This window comes from Giraffa tippelskirchi, chromosome 5 (genome assembly GCF_054371585.1).
Source record: "Giraffa tippelskirchi isolate mGirTip1 chromosome 5, T2T-mGirTip1v1.2.pri, whole genome shotgun sequence".
NCBI classification, from domain to species: Eukaryota; Metazoa; Chordata; class Mammalia; order Artiodactyla; family Giraffidae; genus Giraffa; species Giraffa tippelskirchi.
In genome coordinates, this window is record NC_137279.1 from 1,721,658 (window position 1) to 1,749,511 (window position 27,854).

The 27,854-nt window shown below is 48.1% G+C and overlaps 1 protein-coding gene across 4 annotated transcripts in view; it reads right to left on the reverse strand.

Moving 5' to 3' along the window:
- The window catches only part of CAMSAP2 (calmodulin regulated spectrin associated protein family member 2), a 98,637-nt gene extending 76,424 nt beyond the window's left edge, over positions 1–22,213 (reverse strand). For all 4 annotated transcript variants that reach the window (XM_081491988.1, XM_081491986.1, XM_081491987.1 and 1 more), the window contains exons 1-2: positions 21,461–22,213; positions 2,157–2,416 (exon numbers count right to left, since the gene is read on the reverse strand). In XM_081491988.1, the coding sequence (XP_081348114.1) occupies positions 2,157–2,416; positions 21,461–21,599 (399 nt within the window). In that variant the 5' untranslated portion in view covers positions 21,600–22,213. The remainder of the gene's footprint in view (positions 1–2,156; positions 2,417–21,460) is intronic.
- Between the last annotated feature and the right edge of the window lie 5,641 nt (positions 22,214–27,854).

Genomic DNA, 27,854 nt, shown 5'->3' on the forward strand with positions numbered 1-27,854 from the left:
TCTTATTACTCTAAAACCGAAAAGAATGGTTTCTTAAGAAAGTTTTTACTAGCACTCTTGAGAAATTTTCCCACACAGGTCTTAGAAAAATAGTAATACTACAATATCATCAATCAAAACTTCATAGCAACTGGAAAACCTTAAATCAAGTTGTAAGAAAACCTAAAAGTATACAATTAAAACACAGATCAGTAGGTGTGACACAGCAAGGGGGGAAATGATGTGGTCAAGCATGAGTGTCTGAGGCCCACAGACAGAAGCCAGATCCAGAGAAGCAGCGGCCATATCCTTCACATCGCGCTCCTTAAACCTCAGCTCCTCGAAAGTGAGAGTGAAGTGAGAGTCGCTCAGGCGTGTCTGACTCTTTGCGGCCCCATGGACTATACAGTCCATGGAACTCTCCAGGCCAGAATACTGGACTGGGCAGCCTTTCCCTTCTCCAGGGGATCTTCCCAACCCAGGAATCGAACCCAGGTCTCCCGCATTGCAGGTGGATTCTTTACCAGCTGAGCCACAAGGGAATCCCAAGGATACTGGACTGGGTAGCCTATCCCCTCTCCAGCGGATGTTCCTGACCCAGGAATCAAACTGGGATCTCCTGCAATGCAGGCAGATTCTTTACCAACTGAGCTACCAGGGAAGCCCTCATTTCCTGGAGTCAGATTTAACAGCAAGATCAATACAGAGTGAAAGTAACCTGATGGGAATGTGGGAAGTAGTCTACCAAACCTGTATCTTCACTCACACCAGCCGCACTAGGAAAAATAATGAAGAAAGCGTGGTACGTCTGTTTCATTCTTATTACATAGAACCTGAACACAGATAACCTTCTCTGAGGATGAGCAGGTCATGTGACGTGTACCACTGGGACCTGAAAGAATCGGCACTGGGCAAACACAGATGCAGACTGAGCACCCTGGACATGCCCTGTAACCACCCCCTCGGCCTGAGCAGCGGAGGCAAACGCAGTCAGAGCAGCGTGCCCACCCGGTGCAGTGACTCTAGAGAGCGGGTGGTGAGCTACTGCGGGGCCCCTGAGCGGAGCTCTGCTCAGCCCTGGGGCCTGCAAGCTGCTCACGGGCACCACCCAGGTGGGCAAACCTCAGAGGGAACCGTAAGGCGAACCTGCAGCCGTCACGGAAGGTCAACACCTCCTGCAAGAAACATTCTTAGTTTTCCTCAACGATTCTAAGTTTAATAAGTCTATTACTAAATTCATTAACTCAAGTTTCCTCAAGACGTTATTCTCCATTTCTTGAAAGTAATAAAAATAGGTTGTTTTAAAGAAGGAAAACAGGCAGAAAGCATAGGTAGGTCAATCACCTCTTCTAGTGCTGTATTTGGTAAAGTAATTTTCACTCATCTTTCTTCAATCTCATAATTTCATATAGTCTTCTACGTAGACCTCTCTCCTCTCCTCCAAGGAAGACGACCAGTCTCATATGGGAGCGTGATCTAATTCAATATGCGAATGAGTCCCTGTTCTAATACCATTCTCGAAGCCCAGGATTATGTAAACTTGACCACAGACTGACGCAGGACACGGCGACCCCCAGCACTTGTGTGTGTCTCCAGAGCTGTGGGGAGGAAGGGCCTGCCTGCTCGTCCCAGGCCAGCAACAGCCCTGCACTGCATGTTCTCCACAAGAATGTGTTCACGGTTATTAAATAAACTCAAATACCGAACACAAAGAAATCTACCAAGAGGTCATTCAAGCATATCAATGAACACTCACAGATCCCACCTCTTTCCTAATGAGAAGACAAGGAGGCCCTTTACGTCTCTTCGAGTCTCTGGGATTGGAAAAAAGTAAGCTTTTAAATTAAAAAAAAAAAAATCACTTTAGTTGGAAATTATGTGATTGTCTCTCCCAGGTATTAGAATGGCACCAAACATTCCAACATAGTTCATTACACTCTTCCTTAATTGAACTGCTTGGCTATACACCTGAAATACAACACTGTAAATCAACCATATATCAATTCTTAAAAAAAAATCTTCCATTTGAAAATGAGGTTTATGAGGAAAAAGATATTTTTTAAACTCCAGGCAGAGATGGCAGTGCAACTGCAAAAGCGAGGTCCCTCTGCTGCTGCCGCAATTCACGCTCAGAAGCACACACGTCGGACACCACCATCGTGGGCACGGAGACTCACCATCTGGATGGGCTTCTTGTGGAGGTCTCGCTCTGTCACCAGCTTTTCCTGGTCGGTGACATAGAGGCCCTTCTGAGCTAAGGCCTGGATGACGGCGTCGTGGCCCAACAGGGGCTTCGCAGCGTCGCTCCTGAGGATGAGGCTCCCGGCGCGGCAGTACAGCTCGGCGGAGAGCAGCAGGCCGACCACGGGCGGCTTGATGTGCTCCTGGTCATACTGGTCTGTGTAGAACGGCTCTCGGAGCTCCTCTGGCACATTCTCTACAAGGATTAAGGGGGAAACGTTCTTACAAGATTTGTATAAAAGAAACATAGTTTATTTAATAGTATCACTATGTCTTAAAAGATTTCTTTTAGAAACAACAATAACCCTTTAACTGAAAAGATGATTATTTGACCATGGCAGACAATCTGGAATGAGAGAGAGAACTTTCCTTTACAGAAGATACTGTCCGAGTTCATGACGAAAAGCCATCATCAAGCATCAGGGAGAAACGTCTTCTGAGTCCAGTGACTCGGGGGAAAGCGCTCCCACGTGCATGCTTGGACACACAGGGCGAGTGCAGAGATTCCGAAAAACCCGTGTCAGCAAATCCCCTCCCATTCCAGCGGCCAGCCAGGAAAGGCGGTGTGACAGCCATTTCAGTGCCCCCAGGCCTCGACACCCGAGAGTGTAACATCGTTGCCCACCGTCCGCTGTCCGCTTGCCTCCCACCGCTGGCCTCTCCCGCCCTGCTTGGCCTGTTGAGGGGCAGTCAGAGCTGAGGTTCAGGGAGAACCACCCTCAAAGTCCCGAACACCAGAAAATCCTGTTACTACACCACCCACTGACCACCTCCGTCCGACCCCATTGAAGCCCTCCTGGGCGCCTGACAGATCTGTCGCAGGGAGACAGACAGGCAGCTGAGCAATGGGACCAGTCTCTGAGCGTCCCCTCTGGAGGCCAGGCCACTCCCCAGGAAGAAGGCCCGGAGAACGAGCATCGGCCCCCCGCCGAGGAAAGGCGGGCATCTGAGCAGGAGGCTGACGTGCAGCCGCAGTCACAGAACCCAGCCAGCCACCAGCCAGGCCTCGTCCACCTTCTCTGGAGAGTCAGGGTTCCCGGCGACCCACCGCTGATTTCAGGAGCTTCCTGAAGAGGCAGCTTTGGTGTAAGCTCAGTAATGTCACAGCACTAATGGAGGTCCAAAGAGCGTATTCACAAGTATTAATTTACTCTGTAGCAATTTTACCTTAAAGCTTTTCAAAAGTCCATTTAGACAAATATTTTCATCACATAATAGTATTACAATTACTGCATGTTCCTTTTGTATACCAGTATGGGTACTGGGGAATTCAAGGATTTAGAAATAATCCCTACACCCACGGACCTGATAATGTACAGTCTATACAGGTCAAGTCTGTCAGTTCAGAAACTGGAGACAACAGCAGGCAGCAAACGGCCCAGCACAGGCTGAGGGAGACCGAGTGTGCGCTTCCCGTTCCCAGCAGTGAGCACCGCGGTGCTGACCCAACCGCACCCAGCAACCCAGGAGGGGAAGGACACGCAGGAGCTGTGCAATCGGAGGGGATAAAGAGGGCCTCTACACAGGAGGGGACAGAGGGAAGAGAAAAAGAGAAGACCCGACAACTCGGGTGCAGAAAGGGTTCCAGCAGGAGGACAGAAATGGTAGGGACCTAACAGAAGCAGAAGGTATTAAGAAGAGGTGGCAAGAATACACAGAAGAACTGTACAGAAAAGATCTTCAAGACCCAGATAATCCTGATAGTATGATCACTCACCTAGAGCCAGACATCCTGGAATGCGAAGTCAAGTGGGCCTTAGGAAGCATCACTATGAACAAAGCCAGTGGAGGTGATGGAATTCCAGCTGAGCTATTTCAAATCCTAAAAGATGGTGCTGTGGAAGTGCTGCACTCAACATGCCAGCAAAGTTGGAAAACTCAGCAGTGGCCACAGGACTGGAAAAGGTCAGTTTTTATTCCAATCCCAAAGATAGGCAATGCCAAAGAATGCTCAAACTACTGCACAATTGCACTCATCTCACACGTTAGTAAAGTAATGCTCAAAATTCTCCAAGCCAGGCTTCAGCAATACGTGAACTGTGAACTTCCAGATGTTCAAGCTGGTTTTAGAAAAGGCAGAGGAACCAAACATCAAATTGCCAACATCCGCTGGGATCATCAAAAAAGCAAGAGAGTTCCAGAAAAACATCTATTTCTGCTTTAATAACTATGCCAAAGCCTCTGACTGTGTGGATCATAACAAACTGTGGAAAATTCTTAGAGATGGAATACCAGACCACCTGACCTGCCTCTTGAGAAACCTGTATGCAGGTCAGAAAGCAACAGTTAGAACTGGACATGGAACAACAAACAGACTGGTTCCAAATCGGAAAAGGAGTACATCACGGCTATATGTTGTCACCCTGCTTATTTAACTTTTATGCAGAGTACATCATGAGAAATGCTGGGCTGGATGAAGCACAAGCTGGAATCAAGATTTCCGGGAGAAATATCAACAACCTCAGATATGCAGATGACACCACTCTTATGGCAGAAAGTGAAGAAGAACTAAAGAGCCTCTTGATGAAAGTGAAAGAGGAGAGTGAAAAAGCTGGCTTAAAACTCAACATTCAGAAAACTAAGATCATGGCACCTGGTCCCATCATTTCATGGCAAATAGATGGGGAAACAATGGAAACAGTGTCAGACTTTATTTTTCTGGGCTCCAAAATCACTACAGATGGTGACTGCAGCCATGAAATTAAAAGATCCCTGCTCCTTGGAAGAAAACTTATGACCAACCTAGACAGCATATTAAAAAGCAGAGACATTACTTTGCCAACAAAGGTCCATCTAGTCAAAGCTATGGCTTTTCCAGTAGTCATGTATGGATGTGGGAGGTGGACTATAGAGAAAGCTGACTGCAGAAGAATTGATGCTTTTGAATTGTGGTGTTGGAGAAGACTCTTGAGAGTCCCTTGGACTGCAAGGAGATCCAACCAGTCCATCCTAAAGGAAATCAGTCTTGAATAGTCACTGGAAGGACTGATGTTGAAGCTGAAACTCCAATACTTTGGCCACATGATGCAAAGAACTGACTCAGTGGAAAAGACCCTGATGCTGGGAAAGATTGAAGGCGGGAGGAGAAGGGAATGACAGAGGATGAGACGGTTGGATGGCATCACTGACTCAATGGACATGAGTCTGAGTCAACTCCGGGAGTTGGTGACAGACAGGGAGGCCTGGCGTGCTGCAGTCCATGGGGTCGCAAAGAGTCGGACATGACTGAGCGACTGAACGGAATTGAACAAGTAACCGCCGACAGTTTTATAGGAGGAAAGTGACCCATTATGAGTGATGTCTGGGGACAGTTAATCTAGTATTCAATACTGATGGTGATAAAAATCAGAGACAGAAGGCTGCAGAGACTAGGAAATGAAGTGGGAAGGAGGCAAGGGCATCGACGTCAACAGGAAGGGAAGGACAGAGACAAACCCTGAGGGCCCAGGCATAAAGCAGAGAGAAGGGGTCAGATGGCCCCCAGAGATGATCAAGGAAAGAGGTGCATCGCTGACAGAGGAAGGAAAACCAGAGGAAGCATCCACTCCAGAAGCAGGACCATGACCTTAGTTCCAGACACGCTGAGTTTGGAACAACGGCAAAAATACCCAAGTGGAAATATCGGAAAGGCAGCTGGGGATACTGGACTATGGAAAGAGGTCAAGAGTAGATGGACCAATTTGGGATTTTGGAGACATCTAAAAATATCATTCTCATTCAATAACTGAAAACCCCTTCCTTCCTTCCGAGCTGCATTCACCGGCTGTGAGCCAGCCCTGAACCCGACAGACTCCACAGGGCGACGGCGAGCTTCGTCATGAACTACAGGACACAGGGTCAGCGTTCATGTAGATTCTTGTATCCCAGGAACTAAACAGAAGCTACTAGCAGAACAAATTTAAAAGGGAAATCATTCGATTTTAAGATTATTATAAAATATATACATGACAGGTTTTTTCCCTACAACAATGAAAAGTGACTAATACATGTGACTTGGTACCTAAACACCAGTTGTGCAAACTGCTCGCCATCAGTTTACAAACTTCTCCACCACACCTTACATCCATTTACATTTATATACTACATTTACATCCTTCCCCACCCATGAGCTTTATTACAACTTGGTGAAACTGTCAAATAAGACAATATACAGATAAATATTAGGACTGTGTTAACACTCAATGAGGGCTTTCACGTGCAAGCACTGTCATAAACATGCATTCTGTCTTTCAATACGAACAATCCTCTTGTCCTTATTTTACATATTATAAGGAACTCAAGAAAGGTATTGTGCCAAAGGTATACAGCTGATAAATACAGAGTCTTAACTCTAAACCATGTAGCTAAGCAGATTCAAAAATAATGATGGTCTGCCAGGATCACCAAACTGGAAGGTGGAAGAGTACAGCTTCGGGGCTATTTTCACCGTGCTATGATGTACCCACAAGTCTAAGTTATGAAAATGTAAGTTTCAAAAAGATTTAAATGCAAGGAAAAGGGAAAGGAGCCATAGCAAGTCTCAGAGTGTTTTAAGAATATGACAAAAACAGATCATTCCATCCCTAAAGAACGCAAAACTGCATACTGAGTATTGTAAAGTAGGTTACTTTTAAGAACAAGACTTCAAGAACTGCATATGCTGAAAAGACAACTTCAAAAATGTCTATCATTTTGCAAACAGTACAAAACTATCATTCTTTAAAAAAACAGTTTGGAGTTGTATCACATTTTAAAACAAATGAACTGAAACCGCATATTAGAAAACAAATAGGCAAAATCAAAGATAAGAAGTTTCACCCTCCCCCTCATCTCCAGAGTACAAGAAGATAAGAAATTAATACTTCAGAAAACTGAAACTGCACGCCCAGAATTGCAAAGGGGAGAGACAAGTTTTTCTTGTGTACCAGGACCTGAGCAAGAACCCATCATACTCACGTGATTATGAATAAATCCTGGCTGGAGCAGAGCTTTGAAATTCACCATCACCTGAAAGGCTTGGCCACAGGCGGAGAGCACAGAAACAGTGTTGCTCAAGGCCCTTCTCTATAAGCTGAGTTAGCACTAGTAATAGCTGCATCCACACACCAGCAAAGAACTCAAGTTTCCTTAAACACTGACTGGTTGGGGAGTATGAGGGGAACGTATTTCAGAAAAGTCACTATTCAGCCAGGGCAATGCTGCCTTAATTTCCAAATCTAAAAGTTGTGTCTTAGACAATTACTAAGACAGAATTTGTGAGTATCAAAAACTCCAAGTGAAAGTAAACCCTAGACCTTGAACTCTAAATTAACCAAAAGACACAAAAATGGTCAGTAACATTAAAAAGAAAAAAATCCTAGTACCAGTAATCAAAGATTAAGTTACAGAGAGTCTGCCTATCAAAATGACGAACAGTTGCTAAACCCACTGTTGACAAGGAGGGAATCACCCAGGTGCAGGTCTCTTATTCCCACGACTCACACTGCAGCATCTCAGTGCCTGATGCATGCAAAGGACATCTGATGGTTGAAAACGTTGCTTTGTAAAATTTTAGTCACTGGCCTTGTTCTAAAGATATGCACAGATTTCAAATTTCCCCTCAAGTCCCAGATTCTGCACTAGCAATCCCAATTTACTCCTTGTACCTGCTTTGAAAACCCTGAGAACTCCCTCTAGGCCACCTGACTTCTGCAGCGGCATTCCCTCTCAAAGCCTGAGTGGTTTTCAGTTAGCCTAAGTCACCAGCAGCAGGAGCAGCGCGGCAGAGTGGGGAAGGCTGGCGCTCTGGAGCCCTGTCTCACCTGGTGGGGGCCTGAGTGCAGCCACCCGCTCCCCGAGTCCAGGCTGCCCCCCGCCACCTGCACACACGTGTCAGGTGTCCACCTCCACGGCTCTGGACCTTGACCCCCGCCCCTCCGGGCCGGGCCGGAGCGCCGCGGACACCGAGTCTCTGTGGCTCCAGGCCTCCAAGCCGGCCGTCATCGTCCCGCGGGAGCTGAGAGCCGTCGTCCCCAGAACCCCCTTCCCATCAGTCATCCTGTTCTCCTTATTCCTGTCCCATGGTATTCGGGTCTGCTATTCCCCCCGCACCGCAGCCTCCAGGAGAGCGGGCCCTTTCCTGTCCTTGGCATCAGCACCCAGAAGGGTGCCTGGAGCACAGCACGGGCAGGGACTCCCCGTCCCTCCACGCTGCACCCCAGGTGTGAAGTCCCCACCCCACCCCTCCTGCTGCCCTGAGAGACACAGGGGCCTCTTTGGAGCCGCAGATCCTCACCAGCCTCCAGGATGCAGGGAAACCTCAACCCCAGGACCAGAGCCAGGTTCCTGGGCGACAGGGGCAGTAAAGCACAGGGCGAGGGGAAGGTGAGGGCGAGCTCCGTGGGGCCGGCCTCGGATGGGACGTGTCAGTGTGAGCACATGGCGACTGACAGGCACCTGTAACAGCGACAGAGCACCGGAGCCGCGGGTCACGTCTGCTGAACCCCAGCAGCAGCAAGGGCGCACCTCCATCCTGGTCCCTAAGACCCTCCCACTAAAGGCAACCAGGACTCCTCAAGAAAGGGCTGCTTCCTTCCACACTGGAACAGGAAAGGACACGCCCAGCTAAGAGTGTGCGTGTGCGCGCGTGTGCACGCCAGGAAGTATCAGAGCTAACAAACGAGGGGACCGTGTCAGAAGCTCGCAGGACTCAGCTAGAAGGAGATTCCAACTGGCCAAACCTGAGACAATCTGAACATCAAATAAATAATGACAACAAATAATGACCCAGTTGAATAAACAAGAATGTCCATCCTGATGTAAGCAAATAAATGAATAAGTGTGTGAAAGAAAAAGAAGGGAATACAAGGGTATTTTCCTTGTAGCAAAATACCAACTAAAAATGGGATACAGTAAACAGTAATAACTGACTCAAGCAAGAATCATTGTAGATGCTAAGTCGGTGGGTCAAAGTTTGATGAACAGGATGTTTCAAATTATCTCCCCACAAACTGCTTAATTAAAAATGGAAAACAATAATTTCATAGTGGAGAAAAGTAGCAGATACCACCTAAAATAAGAGATCAAAGTCTGGCCTTGCCTGCTGACACAGTGGATAAGAACCCACCTTCCCATGCAGGGGACACGGGCTCGATCCCTGGTCTGGGAAGGTTCCACACGCTGAGGAGGAACCACTAAGCCCTGCACCACAACTCCTGAAGCCTGCACGCTCCGGGGCCCTGGAGACACAAGCCCTGAGCCTGCGTGCTGCAGCTCCTGAAGCTCACGCAGCGAGAGCCCGTGCTCCACGAGGGAAGCACCACGGCCAGAGCGCCCACAGGCAGCAGCAAAGACCCAGCACGGGCAAAACTATCTAGTTTTTTTTTTTTAAGAGAGAGATTCAAGTCCACCTCACCAACTGAGCGCACACCCTGTGCCTCTGACGCAACCCACTGGAAACACAGCGCCCCTTCCGTGGTCGTCCTGCCCAATCTGCGTAACGCGACTCGACCGTGAAGACGCGTTGGACGGACCCAAATCGAGGGACATTCTGAAAAATAACTGGCCTACTGCTTTTCTAAGATAAAAACACATTTTAATAAAGGAAACAAATGGACACTGGAGGCTCAGACATTCTGGGGGTGCTGAGAGCTGGGACTTCCCACGTCTCCCCCACCCTCAGCCTCACTGTGTGAGGGAGGGGGTCAGCCGTCCGATCCTGGGAGGACCGGGGGGGGGGACCAGAGGGTGGGGCTGCCTGGCTGCCCAGTGGTTCCCCTCGGGTGCCTTCTGGGCGTCCCGGCCCAGACCCCCAGGAAGGCAGGGCCGGCGCAGGCAGGGGGCACCAAGGTGCACCTGCCACCGGAGAGACAGGGACGGGGTGGGGTGGGGGGGGCGAGCAGGGAGGGAGGGAGGGGAAGAGGGAAGAGAGCCAGAGAAGACGGGGTGCAGGGACCGTCTCCGCTCCCGGGTCTCCATCGCCTCCCATCCGGGGCAGGGGTCTGTGCGCTGCTCCTTCTGACTGTCCAGGTGTTCCTGCTGGGACACTGCCAGCAGCCAGACCCCATCACGGAGGGCAGAGGGCCAGGAAGCGGGGGGCGGCCCGGCTGGCCCTGCAGGGACCTGCCTGCTTGTGCGAAGAGACAGCACCGGGGGCAGGGACCCGACACCCAGCTCCGCACGCGGCGGGGTGCGCAGGCTTCACGTCAGCATCGCAAACACAAGGACAGACTGAAAAGCCATCCCAGGTTACAGAGCCGACAGAAACAAGCCAATTAAACGTGGTGCATGATCCTGGGTGGCTCTGGGAAGAGAAAAAAGCAGCAACAAAGGACACTAAGACAACGGCAAAGTTGAACATGGGATTAGATAATATAACATCGAGCTAAATTTCCCGATTCTTAAAATTTTCAGATTATCTGAGACTTATCGTTCATCTTAGGAGACAGCCTGAAGCATTTAGGGGTAGAGGATACAGTGTCTCTAATTCATTCTCAAACAGTTCACAATATATTATATATATATGTATATATACATACACACACGTACTTGTGCCAGGGAAAGGGAAAGAATCATAGAACAAATGGGACAGAATGTTAACAACTGATAACTCTGGGTGAAGGGTATTCGGGAGCTCCTCGTACTATTTTTAGACATTTGAAATTATGCTGAGAAAAGGCATGAAACCTCGAAACGCCCCAAATCAATCTTCTCCCAGTGTTCCTTACATCAAAGATCCACAGCGCCATCTAAGTGCACACGCCTGGGACCTGGGGGTCATCACTGCCGCCGCCTCCCAGACCCTCAACCCCCAGATCAAATCCATCACACGCCCAACCCAAAGCCCTCCCTTCTCACAGTCACAACTCACACCTCCCAGTTCCCGCGCTCAGGACTTCTCATCTGAACTACATCACAGTTTGAAAGTGTCGATTTTTCGGCGCTCAGCATCAATTCTCTCCTGTATCCGTCTCTGCAATGTTCACTGTCGCCCTGCTCCAAACCATTCTCTACTGTAGCCAGAGTCTGCTTATTTCCCGTGGGCAAACTTGACCAAGTTACACACCACACCAAGCCTCAAGGTTTTCGATGATATCCAACTTCTTCAAGGACTCAGAGCCTTCCTCTGACCCACAGGAAAGTGGCCCAGGCCTGCCGGCATCCCCGGATCGTGCAGTGTCCCTGCCGGCCACGCAGCGCGGGACTGTGCTCCCCTCCCTGAACGGCCTCTGACACGCTGGTCACCCCCACTCACAGCGCTCTTCCTCCCCCGTTTCCACTCCCTTCCCGAGTCTCGGGGGCCACTGACCCATCACGCTGGTCCCATCTCCCCTCAATAAAGGGAAACCACAGTGCAGTTACCCTGCCTTTCCTGTACCTGAGAAAATCTACTTTTACTTTAAAGACTATTCAATTTTACTAAAAAAAAATGCATACATTTGTAAAATATATGTGAAAACTTTTAAGATATTTGAAGTATAGGTAACTACTAGGAAATAAAAAGTCTGTTAGCCATAGACAGAATTCAAGGAACCTATCGAGTCAAGGCAAGTGGTGAGCAGCATATGTACATTAAACATAGAAAGGCACTGTTGCTGTTCAGTCGCTCAGTCGTGTCCGACGCTTTCTGACCCTGTGGACTACAGCACACCAGGCTTCCCTGTCCTTCACGACCTCCCAGAGTTTGCTCAAATTCATGACCATCGAGTCAGTGATGCCATCCAACCATCTCATCCTCTGCCGTCCCCTTCTCCTCTCGCCTTCAATCTTTCCCAGCATTAGGGTCTTTTCCAATGAGTCAGCTCTTCCTATCAGGTGGCCAAAGTACTGGAGCTTCAGCTTTAGCATCAGTCCTTCCAATGAATATTCAGGACTGATTTCCTTTAGAATGGGCTGGTTGGATCTCCTTGCAGTCCAAGGGACTCTCAAGAGTCTTCTCCAGAACCACAGTTCAAAAGCATCAATTCTTCGGTACTCAGCGTTCTTTATGGTCCAACTCTCACATCCGTACATGACTACTGCAAAAATTACAGCTTTGAAGTATATGGATCTTGGTCAGCAAAGTGATGTCTCTGCTTTTTAATATGCTGTCTAGGTTTGTCATAGCTTCCCTTCCAAGGAGCAAGTGTCTTTTAATTTCATAGCTGCAGTCACCATTCACAGTGATTATGAAGTCCAAGAAAATAAAGTCTGTCACTGTTTCCACTTTTTCCTCTTCTATTTGCCATGAAGTGATGGGACCATATGCCATGATCTTAGTTTTTTAAATGTTGAGTTTTAAGCCAGCTTTCTCACTCTTCTTTCACCCTCATCAAGAGGGTCTTTAGTTCCTCTTCACTTTCTGCCATTAAGGTGGTATTATCTGCATATCTGATGTTTTTTATATTTCTCCCAGAAATCTTGATTTCAGCTCGTGATTCATCCAGCCTAGCATTTTGCATGATGTATTCTGCATATAAGTTAAATAAGCAGGGTGACAACACACAGCCTTGATGTACTCCTTTCCCAATTTGGAACCAGTCAGTTGTTCCATGTCTGGTCCTAACTGTTGCTTCTTAATCCACATACAGGTTTCTCAGGAGGCAGGTAAGGTGGTCTGGTATTCCCATCTCTTTAAGAATTTTCAATGAAGCAGATGTTTTTCTGGAACTCCTTTGCTTTCTCCATGATCCAACGGATGTTGCCAATTTGATCTCTGGTTCCTCTGCCTTTTCTAAATCCAGCTTGTACATTTGGAAGTTCTTGGCTCACGTACTGCTGAAGCCTAGCTTGAAGGATTCTGAGCATGCTAGCATGTGAAATGAGTGCAACTGTACCATCGTATGAACATTCTTTGGCATTGCCCTTCTTTGGGACTGGAATGAAAACTGACCTTCTCCAGTCCTGTGGCCACTGATGAGTTTTCCAAATTTTCTGACATACTCAGTGCAGTACTTTAACAGCATCATCTTTTAGGATTTTAAACAGCTCAGCTGGAATTCCATAAACATTTATGATACATTAAATATGCATGAGAATAAACAAACAACAGACAATGAACACTACATATACATGGACAATTCATAGTCTGAATGCTTAAGTGAGCCACCCATTGGTGATACTCACTCTGGCCTATGCGTCCTCTGCCCTGGAAGCATGAGACCCACACTGACACATCAGGCTTCCCGACACGCCCAATGAGGGGAAGCTGTGGCGGCATGCTGTCCCTCGCATCCCTGAGGGAGCGCGCGTGTGGCCTGCGTTGCTGCAGGCCTCCCTGTTCCAACCTCAGCTCTGACTGGTGTGACCACAGCATCCGCAGGCGAGGCTGGTCTAGCAGAAAACGATGGACAAAGCTCAGGACGGAGGGCAGGGGGTCCACTCTGTCCTACATGTGTCAACCCACCCCACCTTTTCCCTTGTTTCTCACTGCAAATTGATTAGCAAACCATGTGATATAAGCACTCTGATCTGGTTTGTGAGCTTTTCTGCTCCATGACCTTTGGGGTGGGTGCCTGGCAGTGCACCTGGAGGCTAGGGTTCATCAAGGAAACTACCCCCCCAGGGTAGCCAGACACTTAGTTCAGGGAATATGCCAAGTAACAAATGAAGAAGTCATGACAGAAAGAGAAATAACAAGACATTAAGTGCCTCCTAGTAGAAGTACACAAATCTATGAAGTATGCAGAAAAAAAAAATCAAACATGAATCCATTTAATTCTCTAGATTTAGCTGTCAGTATATAAGAGATACAGGAGGCCAAAAAAAAAAGGCGGGGGAGAGAGACACAACAAATTGTGAAGATGGCCCTAATTTGATATTGATTGGAACAAATGAACTGGAAGACAAAGGAAGTGAAAACGTGAGCGGTGATGTAGAGTGGTGTGATGATGGCAGACTACAGTTACGTCTAAAAAGGGAGCCCCTCCATAACAGAAGATGCATACACCCCAACGTTCACTGCAGCACTGTTCACAACGGCCAAGACATGGAAGCAACCTGGATGTCCATTGACGGATGGGTTAAGAAGATGTGGTGCATATATCCCATGGAGTATTACTCAGCCATAGAAAGGAATGAAACTGTGTCTTTGCAGAGACATGGATAGACCTAGAGACCATCATACAGAGTGAAGTAAGTCAGAAAGAGAAAAACATTGTACTGTAACGCATCTATGTGTAATCTAGAAAAATGGTACAGATGAACCTGTTTGCAAAGAGAAAAAGAGACACAGGCATAGAGACTAACACAAGGACAGTGAGGACGGGAGGGGAGGGGTGGGGTGAACTGGGAGACTGGGATGGACACATGCACACTGCTGACACCACGCATGAAACAGGTGACCACTGAGGCCTGCTGTGCCGCACAGGGCGCTCTCCTCGGTGCTCTGTGCTGACAAAAAGGGGCTTGTGCAGCGGAGCTAACACAACGCTGCCAAGCAACTAATGCCACAAAAAAGAGAGGGAGCCCCTGACTTTTGGACACACTAGTATATTTATTGATGAAATGACTGGATGTCAGGGATTTGCTTCGAATAACGGGCAAGGGGACAGATAAACCAAGGTTGGCCATGAGCTGCTGACTGTGGAGGCTGGGTAAACAGTACATGGAAGTTCACTGTTGACGCATATATATATCTGAGCCCTCTGATCACTGAGCGGCTCTGTCTGTTTACAGAGAAAGAAGGCGGTAAGAGCAGAGCAGGGCGCTTCCTGTGCGGCTGGGAGGGCCCTGGCCTGGGCGCGACGGGAGAGGACCCCGGAGCAGGGGCCACTCCTGAGCAAAAAAAAATCACCCTTAACACACCCCACAATATCCTCTTTCCTTCTCTGCGTCCAGCCAGCTTCCCAGTAGACCTGCCTTCTGTACATCTGGACTCTTGAATCTATGCCTGTCTCACCTCTTCAAAACATATGAGGTGTCAAAAGTAAAATTTCAAGGACTTACAGTCAAGCCCTCTAAAACCCATAAAAAAAGAAGTGGAGATAGCTTTAAAAAAAAAAAAAAAAAAAGGATAGTTCTGCTGTTTCGTAATCTGTTACAATACAAATTTCTACAAAATGCACCAGAGAAAAATTTACAAGTCAGCAATCTCATAATCTGAATGTCATTAAAAATAAAAATGAGAGAATGGATAACAAGAAGAAGCTGAAAGAGAATCTCGGAAGAAGCGATAAAATGCCAGCAGAAAAAAATGAAACCATCTACTTGGAAACTTTCCTTTGCTGAGGACAAATGTCATTTCAGATACATTTTACTTCAAGAGCCTAAAGTACTTAAAAATTACTCATACTCCCCATTTTAGAGCAAGAAAGTGGTTTGAAGGAGCGAGCTGGGAGTGGGTGCTGCTAACCTCCTCTGACGCACAGGCTGTTGCCCACAGCAAAGAAGGGTCCAGCCAGCCGTGCTGCAGCAGGGTCCCTGCCTCACAGCTGTAAACGAAGACACGTGGTATCTATTTAACAGGGTCATTCTCAGAATTCAAAAAATAATGCATATGAAATGCTCAAAACCATACCTGACACAAAGTATGTGTTCGATAAATTATAGTAGCTTTCTAAAAAATTCTAATGTGCCTAGGATAATTTACTTGTCTACTAAATAAATACCAAATTCCTTAACGTGGCCCCTCCAGCAATCCCAACCTACCTTTCAAGCGGGATCTCCTGCACTCAGCACAGAGGCCTCCTGCAACGCTCGGGTCTCTATTGCTACGCCGCCGACACACCTGGCTCTGAGCTCCCTGCCTGCAGAGGCGCCATGGGCTCCGCCTGCCGTGCCCCCTCTTTGCTCGGTCCGCCTCCCTCCTTGGGCCCCTCCCCGTGCCCACCACCTCCCCTGCCCAGGCTTTCTCCCCTGACCGCTGAGGCCAGTGCCCTCCACAGCGCCCCCACCTCCCCCCCTTCCCCAGGGCACTGGCCAGTCACATGGTTCCAGGATTTGCCCTGAACTCTGCTATGGTCATACACTGACCACGCCCCTGTACGAGAGCACAAGCTCTCAGCAGACAGGCATGGGTTACACACCTGCAGCCTCTGACACAGCTAAGACCACCGCCCACGGGGAACTTTCCCCTCCCAGGGCCTCAGTGGTTTTACACTTTCCTCCTTCTCCTCCTAACTCGGATTGCTCCACCTCCTACTTCTCTTCCTCAGCCTCCTCCTGAAATGATTTTTGGTGTCGCTACCCTCCATTCTGTCTCCAATCTTCTCTCTGCCTCTAGGTCTCACCTCCTTCCCAGTGCAATGACACTTTATACACAGAAGATTCCCAAATTGCTATTTTGTAGCCTCGCCTGGTCAACCCTCCTCCATACTCACGTTTACAGCTGCCTACTTTATTGGATTTCTCAGATAACATATTTGGCCAACAAATTAAGTTCAAGGTTCCCCAGAACAAAGCTGACTTCCCCTTCCCACTGGCTGCTCCCAGCTCAGCCAATGGACTTGACTCACCCTCCCCGTCTCCGATTCTCCTGATAACCCCAGGTGACCCCACCCCTCCCCAGGCACCCCAAATCCAGCCCTTCAGAAACACCGGGGACTAGGTCTCTGCAGAGTTGTTTCTATCTCTGCCTCTTTTCCATTAATCTGACTCCCACCCATACAGCTCAGTGGCAGAGGGCAGCCTGAAAATGGGCTCAGAACACTCGGCAGTAAGCTGGGTGGTGTGGGGTGAGTCCCTAAACCCCCGGGTCTCATTTCCTCATCAGTAACCCTGGACAGCTTCCACCTCTCAAGGCTGTTATGAGGACCAAAATGAGATGGAACACAGAAAGAGACTGACATACAGGAAGAACTCAATAAATACTACCGGCGTTTCCACGCTGCCACCTTGGCTCTCACGACCGCATGCCCAGACTCCTGCGAGGACTTCCCAAACCAGCCTCTCTGCTCCAGGCTCCCTTCACCACAGTGCTGGCCACTGAGATCACAACTTCACACGTGCATGAGAGTCGGACCTCATGCAGGATTTTGACAAAATATATTGGGATATACAAAGAAACATAATAAGGAATATTTATATTATCAGGTAAAAAAGCATATTAAATAAAAATAGCAGATAAATAGCATGTTAAAAAGCAGAGACATTACTTTGTCGACAAAGGTCCGTCTAGTCAAAGCTATGATTTTTCCAGTAGTCATGTATGGATGTGAGAGTAGGGCCATAAAGAAAGCTGAGTGCAGAAGAACTGATGCTTTTAAACTGTGGTGTTGGAGAAGACTCTTGAGAGTCCCATGGACTGCAAGGAGATCCAACCAATACCAATCCGAAAGGAAATCAGTCCTGAATATTCATCGGAAGGACTGATACTAAAGCTGCAATGCTTTGGCCACCTGATGCAAAGAACTGACTCATTAGAAAGGACCCTGATGCAGGAAAGATTGAAGGCAGGAGGCGAAGGGGACGGCAGGATGAGATGGTTGGATGGCATCACCAACTCGATGGACATGAGTTTCAGCAAGCTCTGGGAGTTGGTGAGGCCTGGCGTGCTGCAGTCCATGGGGTCACAAAGAGCTGAACACGAATGAGCAACTGAACTGAACTGATAATAGCACACGAGCTTCCCAGGTGGCATTAGTGGTAAAGAACCTGGCTGTCAATGTGTGAGAGACACAATAGACGCGGGTTCGATCCCTGAGTCAAGAGGAGGGCATGGCAACCCACTCCAATACTCTTGCCTGGAGAATCCCATAGACAGAGGAGCCTGGTGGGCTACAGTCCATGGGGTCACAAAGAGTTGGACATGACTGAAGTGACTTAGCACACACACATAATAGCACATGATTTTATACTCTGCTATATATAGTCTATAGTTCATACTACGTGGTACGAAAGGGAGAATGACAGTTGATAAGGCTGAAATGATAAAGCGACACCAGGAAGTGGGTCCTAAGTTCTATCTTAAGAACAAATGCTGGCAATTCCCTGGTGGTCCAGTGGTTAGGACTCTAGTGTCAGGGTAGAGAAGAGGCATTTTCACTGCCATTGCCCAGGTTACACGATCAAGAAAAAAGAACTCCAAATGTGAGAACTTTGCAAACTTAAAGCAAAGTTATACCACTGCATAAATGGTTGAAGCTATTCAAATATACCAGACACTGCACAGTTCAACTTTCCTTTCTGCAATTTGCTTAAAGAAATTAAAGCATCTTACCTGCTTACTGACTAAAATTCACCTAAACAAACTTGTTCTTCATTTGATCAAAGTTGTATCTGCCTTCTCCCACAAAATAAACTATTAAGATTTGGATTATCTGGAACATTTTTAGTGTAAAGAAAAAGAATATGATTCCAATCTCAAATTAAGTAAATACTCCATCTGCTTTCTAGGTATTACAATGCCAGTGCTTTATTTAAAGTTCAATAACTTCATTCTATACCCACAATTGATTTCCAGCTATCATCTTAAATGAGTTTTCCAATACATAGCTCTAAAATTGACTTCTTTTTAATTTAATATGTCAAAAGTTAGAAAGTTTCTCACAGAAAAAGACTAAATCAGCACCTGAGGATCTTACAAGCCATCGTTAAAGAAGAGATGTTCGGAAGTCATAACTTAAATGGGGGCTAGTGTTTTGAATGATTCACTAAATACCACTAGGCAATACCTCTGAAATATGCTGTCTACTAACACCTGTCATAAAACAGTGTCTGCAGCAAATGCAGAAAATTTACATCCAAAGAAATGAAACCTTACCTTTTTTCTACTCACCCCATATAAATTTATACTTTGAAAGACTGCTGAATAAGAATAAACAAAATATACATACATAACCTTAACAATACACTAATTTCTCCTTACTAAGTGACTTTCTTTTGGTTTTTTTTAAGCGTGTTTTTCATTCCATTTTGAGTATGACTTTTATCCATGCCAATCGCTGCCAAGACAAATATGTGCCAACGTCACTCATCTAAACCATCTGAGAGTAAGATCTGCCACAATTTAAAGAAAACAAGTAAGTAAATAAGACTTTTAACATGTACTATATGGACATTCTGCACACCTGGCAGATAAGAGGCTTCCTCTGCAGAGTGGCTGAAGGAGGAACAACCTGCAGGGCCCGCCAGATGTTTAATCTTGAGCCAACGAGTCTGAGCTCGTTCCCTCATCTGTGAAATGAGAACACTGTCCTTCTAGAGGGATGCTATGGGAATAACAGAGCAGCGTGTCTGAAGCATCAGACACAGGAGAGGTGTGCCTGCTCCACCCACACCCAACCCTTTAGAGTCAGACACTCAAGTCAAAGCTCATGTCTGCCCTTACTCAAAGCGTGACCATGGGGAAGCTGTTTAATCTCTCTGCACTGGGGACCTCACATTTTTAGATGAGGAGCAGGCCACCTACATCACAGAGCTGCCAAGGGCCCCAAGCGTACAACAGGATGCACAGCATCTCACACGCCTCCTGCACACAACACATTCCACGGGTGCTCTGTGTCTTCCTCTTCTCTTCTCCTCAAGCAGGTTCAACGGCTGCTCCTCAAGAGGCCCAGCATCTAGTAAACCTGCCTGACATGCACCCGGAGAGCACGCCTTTTCCTGGTCAGGAATCCTCATGAATCCACGGCAACATGGACATCTGTACTACAAGATTCTTCTCAGTTTCAGGAGGAAAGAAAATATTTTTGCTATCCCCTCTCCATTCCATTTTGTACACACTGCTTTTCCACAGAGGTGGAAATATAAATTTCCCTTTTCCCATCTTTTCTAAATACTTAAATAGCTTCCATTTCCCCTCTAAATGGGTATTAGCTTCAGTATGCAGCTTAAGTTAAAACCAAAATCTATCGACTGTTTTCATCACTGATACCAGTGGTGTCGGGAAACAAAAATACACTAACACTTTGTGTTTCCTCCCAGGTGTTACTCTACACATTTAGTTTCAACAAAATCTCTCAGATCTAAATTATTTCAAAGTAAATTTTTTATTATATTTACTCCTGATGCCAGTTTTAAAACCTTTAACATCTTTCTACTTCAAAACAAAGCATGAGAATTCAAATAAAACAAAAGCTGTCATAAACATCAAATCACGGAAAGGTGAAGTTTCCCTCAAAACTAATTCAAATAATTTTCTAAACACTGAGATTCATTCGCTAGTTAACTAAATATGCAGTCTTGCTAGTCAGCTGTGTATCTATTCAGCTGTGTATGTTTGAACAGTTAAGAATGAATTAAACCATTTACCCACATATTTTCATGGTCCTAAAGCTGGAAATAAGGCATCCTCTTCCCCTCAAAAAAAAAAAAAAAAACCCTGTATTTAACATCTGGAGAAAAGTCTGTAAATACTAAGAAACTTTTCAATAGATATTTTACATATCCAAAATTTATTAACTAGGGCACAGAAATCTTACAGAATGACTCAAAGCTATCAGATGAAATCACCTTCATGGAAAAATCTCCCAGTGAAAAGCTAATTCTTTCAGAGCTCCACAACAGGGGCTCCTAAAGCACTAGCCAAGGAATTACACAGGAGGCCCTTTTCCTGTTATTTTGTAAAGACTGGGTTAAGGCGGGAGTGTCTGACTTCACTGCATTATAGTTTGTGTCAACAGCACATGCCCTCAAAAAACTCTATTAAAAAAATTTTTTTTTAAATCCTACAGTAGGGAGTTGTTTCTCTTAATTTATGAAGCCAAAATGTTTGGAAAAAGGAATGTGTCTGAACACGAAATGAAAACAGTACGTGACAGTCAGCAAGCTAAATACTGGGTTTAAACAACTGGTCTAACAGAGCCTGGACCGTGCACGGGAGGACACAGGCTTAAAGAAGGACCACAAAAACTAAAAACCTGCACTCGGCCGGGGGCCATCATACAGCCCACGGAGCCTGACTCGCAGCCATGGTTACAAATGTCAGAATCAATGTAGTCTGTGTGCCAGCCACCTCCTTCCAATAATAACGAAACCAACTCAGATTTCTCGGCGGTGTAATCACAGCTATGACTGCGGGGGAAATGAATGCAGCACAATGAGGAAAAAACCACAAATTAAAGCCACCCCGTGTAAAAACGTGACAAAACTGGTCACTGAAGGGGGAAAAAAAACCCAGAAAACAAAAACCACCCACTTCTGCTATCCAATAAAAGAAATCTGGCGCATCCCACCTGCCCAAAGCGGGGGCTCTTGACTGAAGAGCAAGCCGGCGCTACCCCCCCTCCTTTCTCCTCCCCGCATCGCCCGTCGCGTCCCCGAGCCTGTGCGCCGAGCCAGGCGGGGCGGCGGGGACCAGAGGACGGAAACAAAACCGGGATGCGCGCAGCTGCGGGGGAGGCAGGCACGGGGCGGCACCGCCTACCTGTCCCGAAGGCCTTGGCCACCAGCCAGGCCAGGTTGCAGGCGATTTTGGCCCTGGAGAAGTCGTAGTGGTCGAAGGGCTTGATGGCCGGAACAATGAACGTCCTCCTCCCGTCCCGGGGGTCCGCGGCATCCCCCATCCTCACGCGCTCCGGGCGCCGGCCCACCCTTCACATGGCGCGGCCGGCCGCGGGGCCGGGGGGTCGGGGTCCCGGCCGGAGTCCCCGGGCCGCTCAGAGCATCGGGCAGGCCCCGCGCGCCCGGCCCGGAGCGAGGCGGCGCCGCGTCCGGCCGCCCCGCGAGCCTCCCGCGAACGCGCGTGCGGGCGCCTCCCCTTTGTCTCGGCGCGGCCGGGCCCGGGCGCGGCGGGGGCGTCCTCAGCGGTCACGTCGCGGGGGCCGTCCAGCCATCGCGCCGCCCTCCGCGCGCGGCCCGCCCGAGGAGCGCCCCGCCGGCCGGAGCCCCGGGGCCTCGCCGGGGGGACGCGGTCGGGGGACTCGGGCGGCCCCCGCCCGGCGAGAACGGAGCCGAGAACGTCAAAGTCCCTGCGGCGCCAGCGCCGGCTGTCGCCCCTCGTCGCGCTCGCCCTCCGCCACCGCGCGGACGCCGTCAGCCCGCCGCTCGGGCCCCGACAGGCCAGCCCCGGCCCGCGCTCCGCCTGCGGCCGCCCGCGCGCTCGCCGCCTCAGCCGCCGCCTCAGCCGCCGCCGCTGCGGTTTTTTCCGGCTGCCGCACTGGGACCGCGCGGCGGCGCCGTCTGCGCATGCGCCCTCGCGCGGCCCACCCCGCCCGCCGCCCGGCCGGGTCCCGGCGGCCCGCGGAGCATGCGCGGTGGGCGCGGCCGCGCGGCTGGCCTCGCGAGTGCGCGTCCTGGCGTCCGGGCCGGGCGCGCGGCGGCCGCTGGCCCTGCCGGCGCGGGAGGGAGGAAGCGGGAACACGGGCCTCGCTGGGGCTTTCGGGCTTTCGCGACACGGTGCTGAGACACAGAGAGCTGATGTTTATGAAATACTTGTTTGGGGACGCACACTTTGCCGCCAGCAGAGTCCCGTCTCGTCCTCGAGGTGACCCTGGGGGTGGGTGTCATCGCTGGCTGACCACAGAGGTACAGAGCTCAAGTTGGGTGACTAGGGGCTTGACCGGGGTCGAGGACTCCGGTCTCTCCGCTCTCTCCGCTTCAGCGTCCTTCCTCGGGGGGGCGCAGCCTCGGCGCGTCAGGACCCGGCGCGTCAGCTCCTGCCAGCGCGAGGCTAGCGTCCGCAAACCCTCGTGGCTCCATCTTGTCAGAAGAACGGGGTCCTGTCAGACGTCTGCGTCCCGACTCTCCGTGCTCCTTCTGGCCCCTCGGCTCACACCCACACGACCCGCCCGTCTCTCACAGGAATCACCTCCGGCTGGAAGCCCTCCCCGACGGGGCTGTCAGGCGGGCGCTCCCCTGGCGCACCGCCCCCACCCCCACCCCCAGCACCCTGTTCTTGTCGTCTCAGCACCGGCTCCTACACGCGGTCGTCTCTTTCCCGCCGGTGACAGCGTCTGTCTCCCCCACGGGCGTGGGGCCCAGCCCATAGGAGTTGCTCAAGTAATTAATGTTCACTCTTGTTGGGCTTCTTTAATTCTTCATTTCTCTCAATGTCTCCTTTCAGAACGTTATCTAATTTTCGGTTCAATTCAGTCGCTCAGTCGTGGCTGAGTCTGCGACCCCATGGACTGCCACACACCAGGCCTTCTTGTCCATCACCAACTCCCGGAGCTTACTCAAACTCAGGTCCGTTGAGTCAGTGATGCCATCCAACCATCTAATCCTCTGTCGTCCCCTTCTCCCGCGTTCAGTCTTTCCCTGCATCAGGGTCTTTTCTAATGAGTCGGTTCTTTGCCTCAGGCCAAAGTATTGGAGCTTCAGCATCAGTCTTTCCAATGAATATTCAGGACTGATTTCTTTTAGGATTGACTGGTTTGATCTCCTTGCAGTCCAAAGGACTCTCAAGAGTCTTCTCCAACACCACACAATTCGAAAGCATCAATTCTTCCGAGCTTCCGCACTTAGCTTTCTTCATGGTCCAACTCTCACATCCATACATGACTAATAGCTTTGACTAGATAGACCTTTGTCGGCAAAGTCAAGTCTCTGCTTTTTAATATGATGTCTAGGTTGGTCATAGCTTTTCTTCCAAGGAGCAAGTTTCTTTTAATTTTATGGCTGCAATCACCATCTGCAGTGAATTTAGAGCCCAAGAAAATAAAGTCTGTCACTGTTTCCATTGTTTCCCCATCTATTAGCCATGAAGTGATGGGAGTGGATGTCATGATCTTCGTTTTTTGAATGTTGAGTTTTAAGCCAGCTTTTTCACTCTCTTCTTCACCTTCATCAAGAGGCTCTTTAGTTCCTCTTCATTTTCCGCCATAAGGGTGGTTTATTGATCAAGGTTATTGATATTTTTCCCAACAATCTTGATTCCAGCTTGGGCTTCATCCAGTCCAGCACTTCGCATGATGTACTCTGCATATGTTAAATAAGCAGGGTGACAATATACAGCCTTGACGTACTCCTTTCCCAATTTTGACCCAATCCGTTGTTCCATGTCTGGTTCTAACTGTTGCTTCTTGATCTGCATACAGATTTCTCAGGAGGCAGGTAGGGTGGTCTGGTATTCCTATCTCTTGAAGAATTTTCCACAATTTGTGGTGATCTACATAGTCAAAGGCTTTAGCATAGTCAATAAAGCAGAAGTAGATGTTTTTCTGGAATTCTCTTGCTTTTTCGATGATGCAACAGATGTTGGCAATTTGATCGCTGGTTCCTCTGCCTTTTCTAAATCCAGCTTGAACATCTGGAAATTCTTGGTTCATGTACTGTTGAAGCCTAGCTTGGAGAATTTTGAGCGTTGCTTTACTAGCGTGTGAGATGAGGGCAATTGTGCGGTAGTTTGAACATTCTTTGACATTGCCTTTGTTTGGAATTGGAATGCTGGCATATTCTAATTTTGGTCATTGTCCAATCCTTCTTATCTTCATTTCACACACACACAAAACGGAAAGCTAAGAAAACTTGAAAATTACCCCATGTCACACAACAAGTAAAGATTTGAACCCAGAACTGTCTTACTCCAGAGTCCTTTTTTTTTTTATTTTGGCCTTGTGGCATGTGGGATCTTACTTTCCCAGTCAAGGCTGGAACCCACACCTGCTGCAGTGGAAGCATGGAGTCTTAACCACTAGACCTCCAGGAAAGTCCTTAGAGACCATGTTTTAACTAGTAGGGCTTCTCTGGTACTTTCTGCCCTTTAAGATAGAAACAGGACATATGAAGTAGGGGGTAGGGAACAGTGCTTTGGACCCTACTATCCAAAAGGATAGCTTCACTGGCAAGCAGGCCCTTTTGATCCTGTTTAACTCCTACAAATACCCTCCCCAAACATAGAGGGCATTACAGATAGGCCTAGCTAAGGATGTGGGCTACAAAAAGAATGTGAATGGTTGGTGTCATTTAATAATTTAATGAATATTAATAAGGTATTTCTCATAGGCAAGTCCTTTTGCTAGATCACTTGGGGGGATAATAAAATCAGCATATGGGTAATAGTTAACAAAGCACATTCATATGATAAATACCTTCATTCTCACATCCATGCCGTGACATAGGCGTCATTATTATCTTTCAACTCTATTATCTTTCAACTCTAATCTCTCTGAGGGTCAGAGAGATTAACTTTCTTGGGCAAGATTTCATGGTTGATTCATACCTGAGTCTGGCTTCAAAAACAAGCACAATTCTTTCTGGCTCCATGCCCCGGGCACCCTTCCTCCCTCCCCAGGTTATGGAGGCTGACATGTTCATAAATAAATATAACACGACGTGATAAAAGAGGTAAGTGCACATAAAGTACAGAAGGAACATGCAGGTGGGGGAATCGGTTTCATAGAGACTTCTGTTTGATTGAATGTACTGAAGTTCACCTTCAGCCAAATCATAAAGCGACAAGTCAAACTAAGAGAAACTTACAGCCCGGAAATCCCATGGACAGAGGGGCTTGGTGGGCTACAATCAGTCCATGGGGTCACAAGAGTCAGACACAACTGAGTGACTAAACTACTACCACCAGAGCCTGCAAAGGTTGAAGGGAGATGCCGAAGCATTTCGCCATCTGCAAGCTGATGCAAGATGCTTCAGGCCAGAAACCATGCCCAACCAACTCGATGCCGCATATGTGACTGAGCACAAGTGGGGCGCTGTATAAATGCTCACTGAATTTTATTGATAGCGATGTCAACCTAAATAAACACGACGAGGAAGAGACAGCAGCACAGACAGTTGCTCTGACTTGTCCTTTGACTCAGTGGTGAAGCATTTAGTAGTGGTGGCCCAACTATGACCCCAGTTGGGGAGGAGTGTGTGTAGGAAGAGGAATAAAATGCCTGCACAGAGAGCAGCTTTTACTTCCAGGGAGGCTGTGAAACCTGGGGTCATCGGAGGAGGCTGGTATTAACAGAGAAACACTCTGAGTACAAAGAAGAAGGATTCACTTTCAGGGAGACGGACACTGTAATAGGGTGCTCTTTGTGATACCTTTAGAATGCTCCCTTTTAACAACTGGAAATCTCTGCAGAGTATCGCGGTCAAAAAGAAATGCTCTCCGCTGCCTTCTTGAGGTATCTGACTTCATTAAAAATGGAAACAAAACCCAGTGATTCTTTGGGCCAGCTTGTCCAGGGGCACAGCTAGCCCTCTATGTTTTATCTCCGGGCTTGGAATCTATCCATCAAGCAACAGTGACACTGTTCCTACATGTCTATTCCTCCTCCTCTCTGTTTTAAAAGATGATCTCCTACCTTGAGAAAACCATGATTCAAAAGAGCACATGTACCCCAGTGTTCACTGCAGCACCATTTGCAATAGCCAGGAGGACGTGGAGACAACCTAAATGTCTCGAGACAGCTGAATGGATAAAGAAGATGTGGCACATATTTACAATGGGGTATTACTCAACCGCTAAAAAGAATGAAATAGTCGTTTGTAGAGACGTGGATGAACGTGGAGTCTGTCACAAAGAGTGAAATAAGTCAGAAAGAGAAAAACAAATATCGTATATTAGCGCATATATGTGGAATCTAGAAAAATGATACAGATAGGTTCCTATTTGCAGGGCAGGAATAGAGTTGCAGACATAGAGAAGGGACCTGCGGATGCGGGAGTGGGGGAGACCTGGGAGACTGGGATTGACGTGTACACTACCATGTGTCCAGTAACCAGTGGGGAGCTGCTCTGTAGCACAGGGAGCTGGGTGCTCTGTGATGACGTAGAGGAGTGGGATTGGTGGGGGTGGAGGTGGGAGGGAGGCCCAAGGGGGAGGGGATATATGTATCCTTACAGCCGATTTGCTTCGTTGCACAGCAGAAATTAATACCACATTGTAAAGCAATTATACTTGATCTCCTTTTTCCTGGAAAATCCACAATGTCAGCCAGACTTCCTTCCTTGGGGCCATCCTCCATTCTCTGTCTTTGACTAGATTCATAAATGTTTTCATTCATTCATAAGCCAGTATTGACTGAGTACTTGGGTGCTGAGGCTGTAATGTCGAACAAGACAGCCCAGAAAGCAAATTTTGAATGGGAAACTGAGAGATCTCAGGGCCTGGACGGACCAGCTCTCTTCCTGTGGTCATGACTGTTGCTCTGTAGGCTTGAAACCTTGTTACTTCACCCACAGAAATCTTCAGCGTGTCCCTCGGAAACAAAGAAACACTAAACTGTAGAGGACTACAGTAAGAATGCAAGTTCTTTCTTTAATTGAGTGCCTATATTCACATACTATCATCCAATTTCAATTAGTTACACTAATAGTAGTAATGCTTAGTGAGCACTTCCTGTGTATCAGACCCTGTTCCGCATATATTAACTTATTTAATCCTCACCATAGTCCTACTTTCCTCATTCGGCAAATGGAGTAACCAAGGTGCAAAGACCTTAAGTGGTAAAGATCTTATTTTGAAACGCGAGAGACTAGACTGTCACCTTTGAATCAGCCGAGTTAAGGATGACCAAGGGGGTGGTAACAAAGAATGCTTAGTTAACTGATGACAATAACTGTTGGACTGGCTGAAGCTCAGCAGCATCTGATAAACCAAGTTGGGGCAGAGGAGTGTGGGCTGGGTGGCTGGCACTCCATCATTTCTAGACACAGTGTGGCTTTCGTCTGCATAGCTAACAGAGTTTTATAAGGATTACATCAACCTTCACAACAACTCCAGCAAGGCCTGTGTGGTCTGATGCCAAGTGTGGAGCTGGAGCAGCTGAGACTCGGGGAGGCCACAGAACCTCCCAGCATGCAGCTGTGCGTCAGAGCCTAAACCCAACTGTGAAGCCTGGCCCTTGGCTTCTCAGGGATGGCATTCCTGTTTT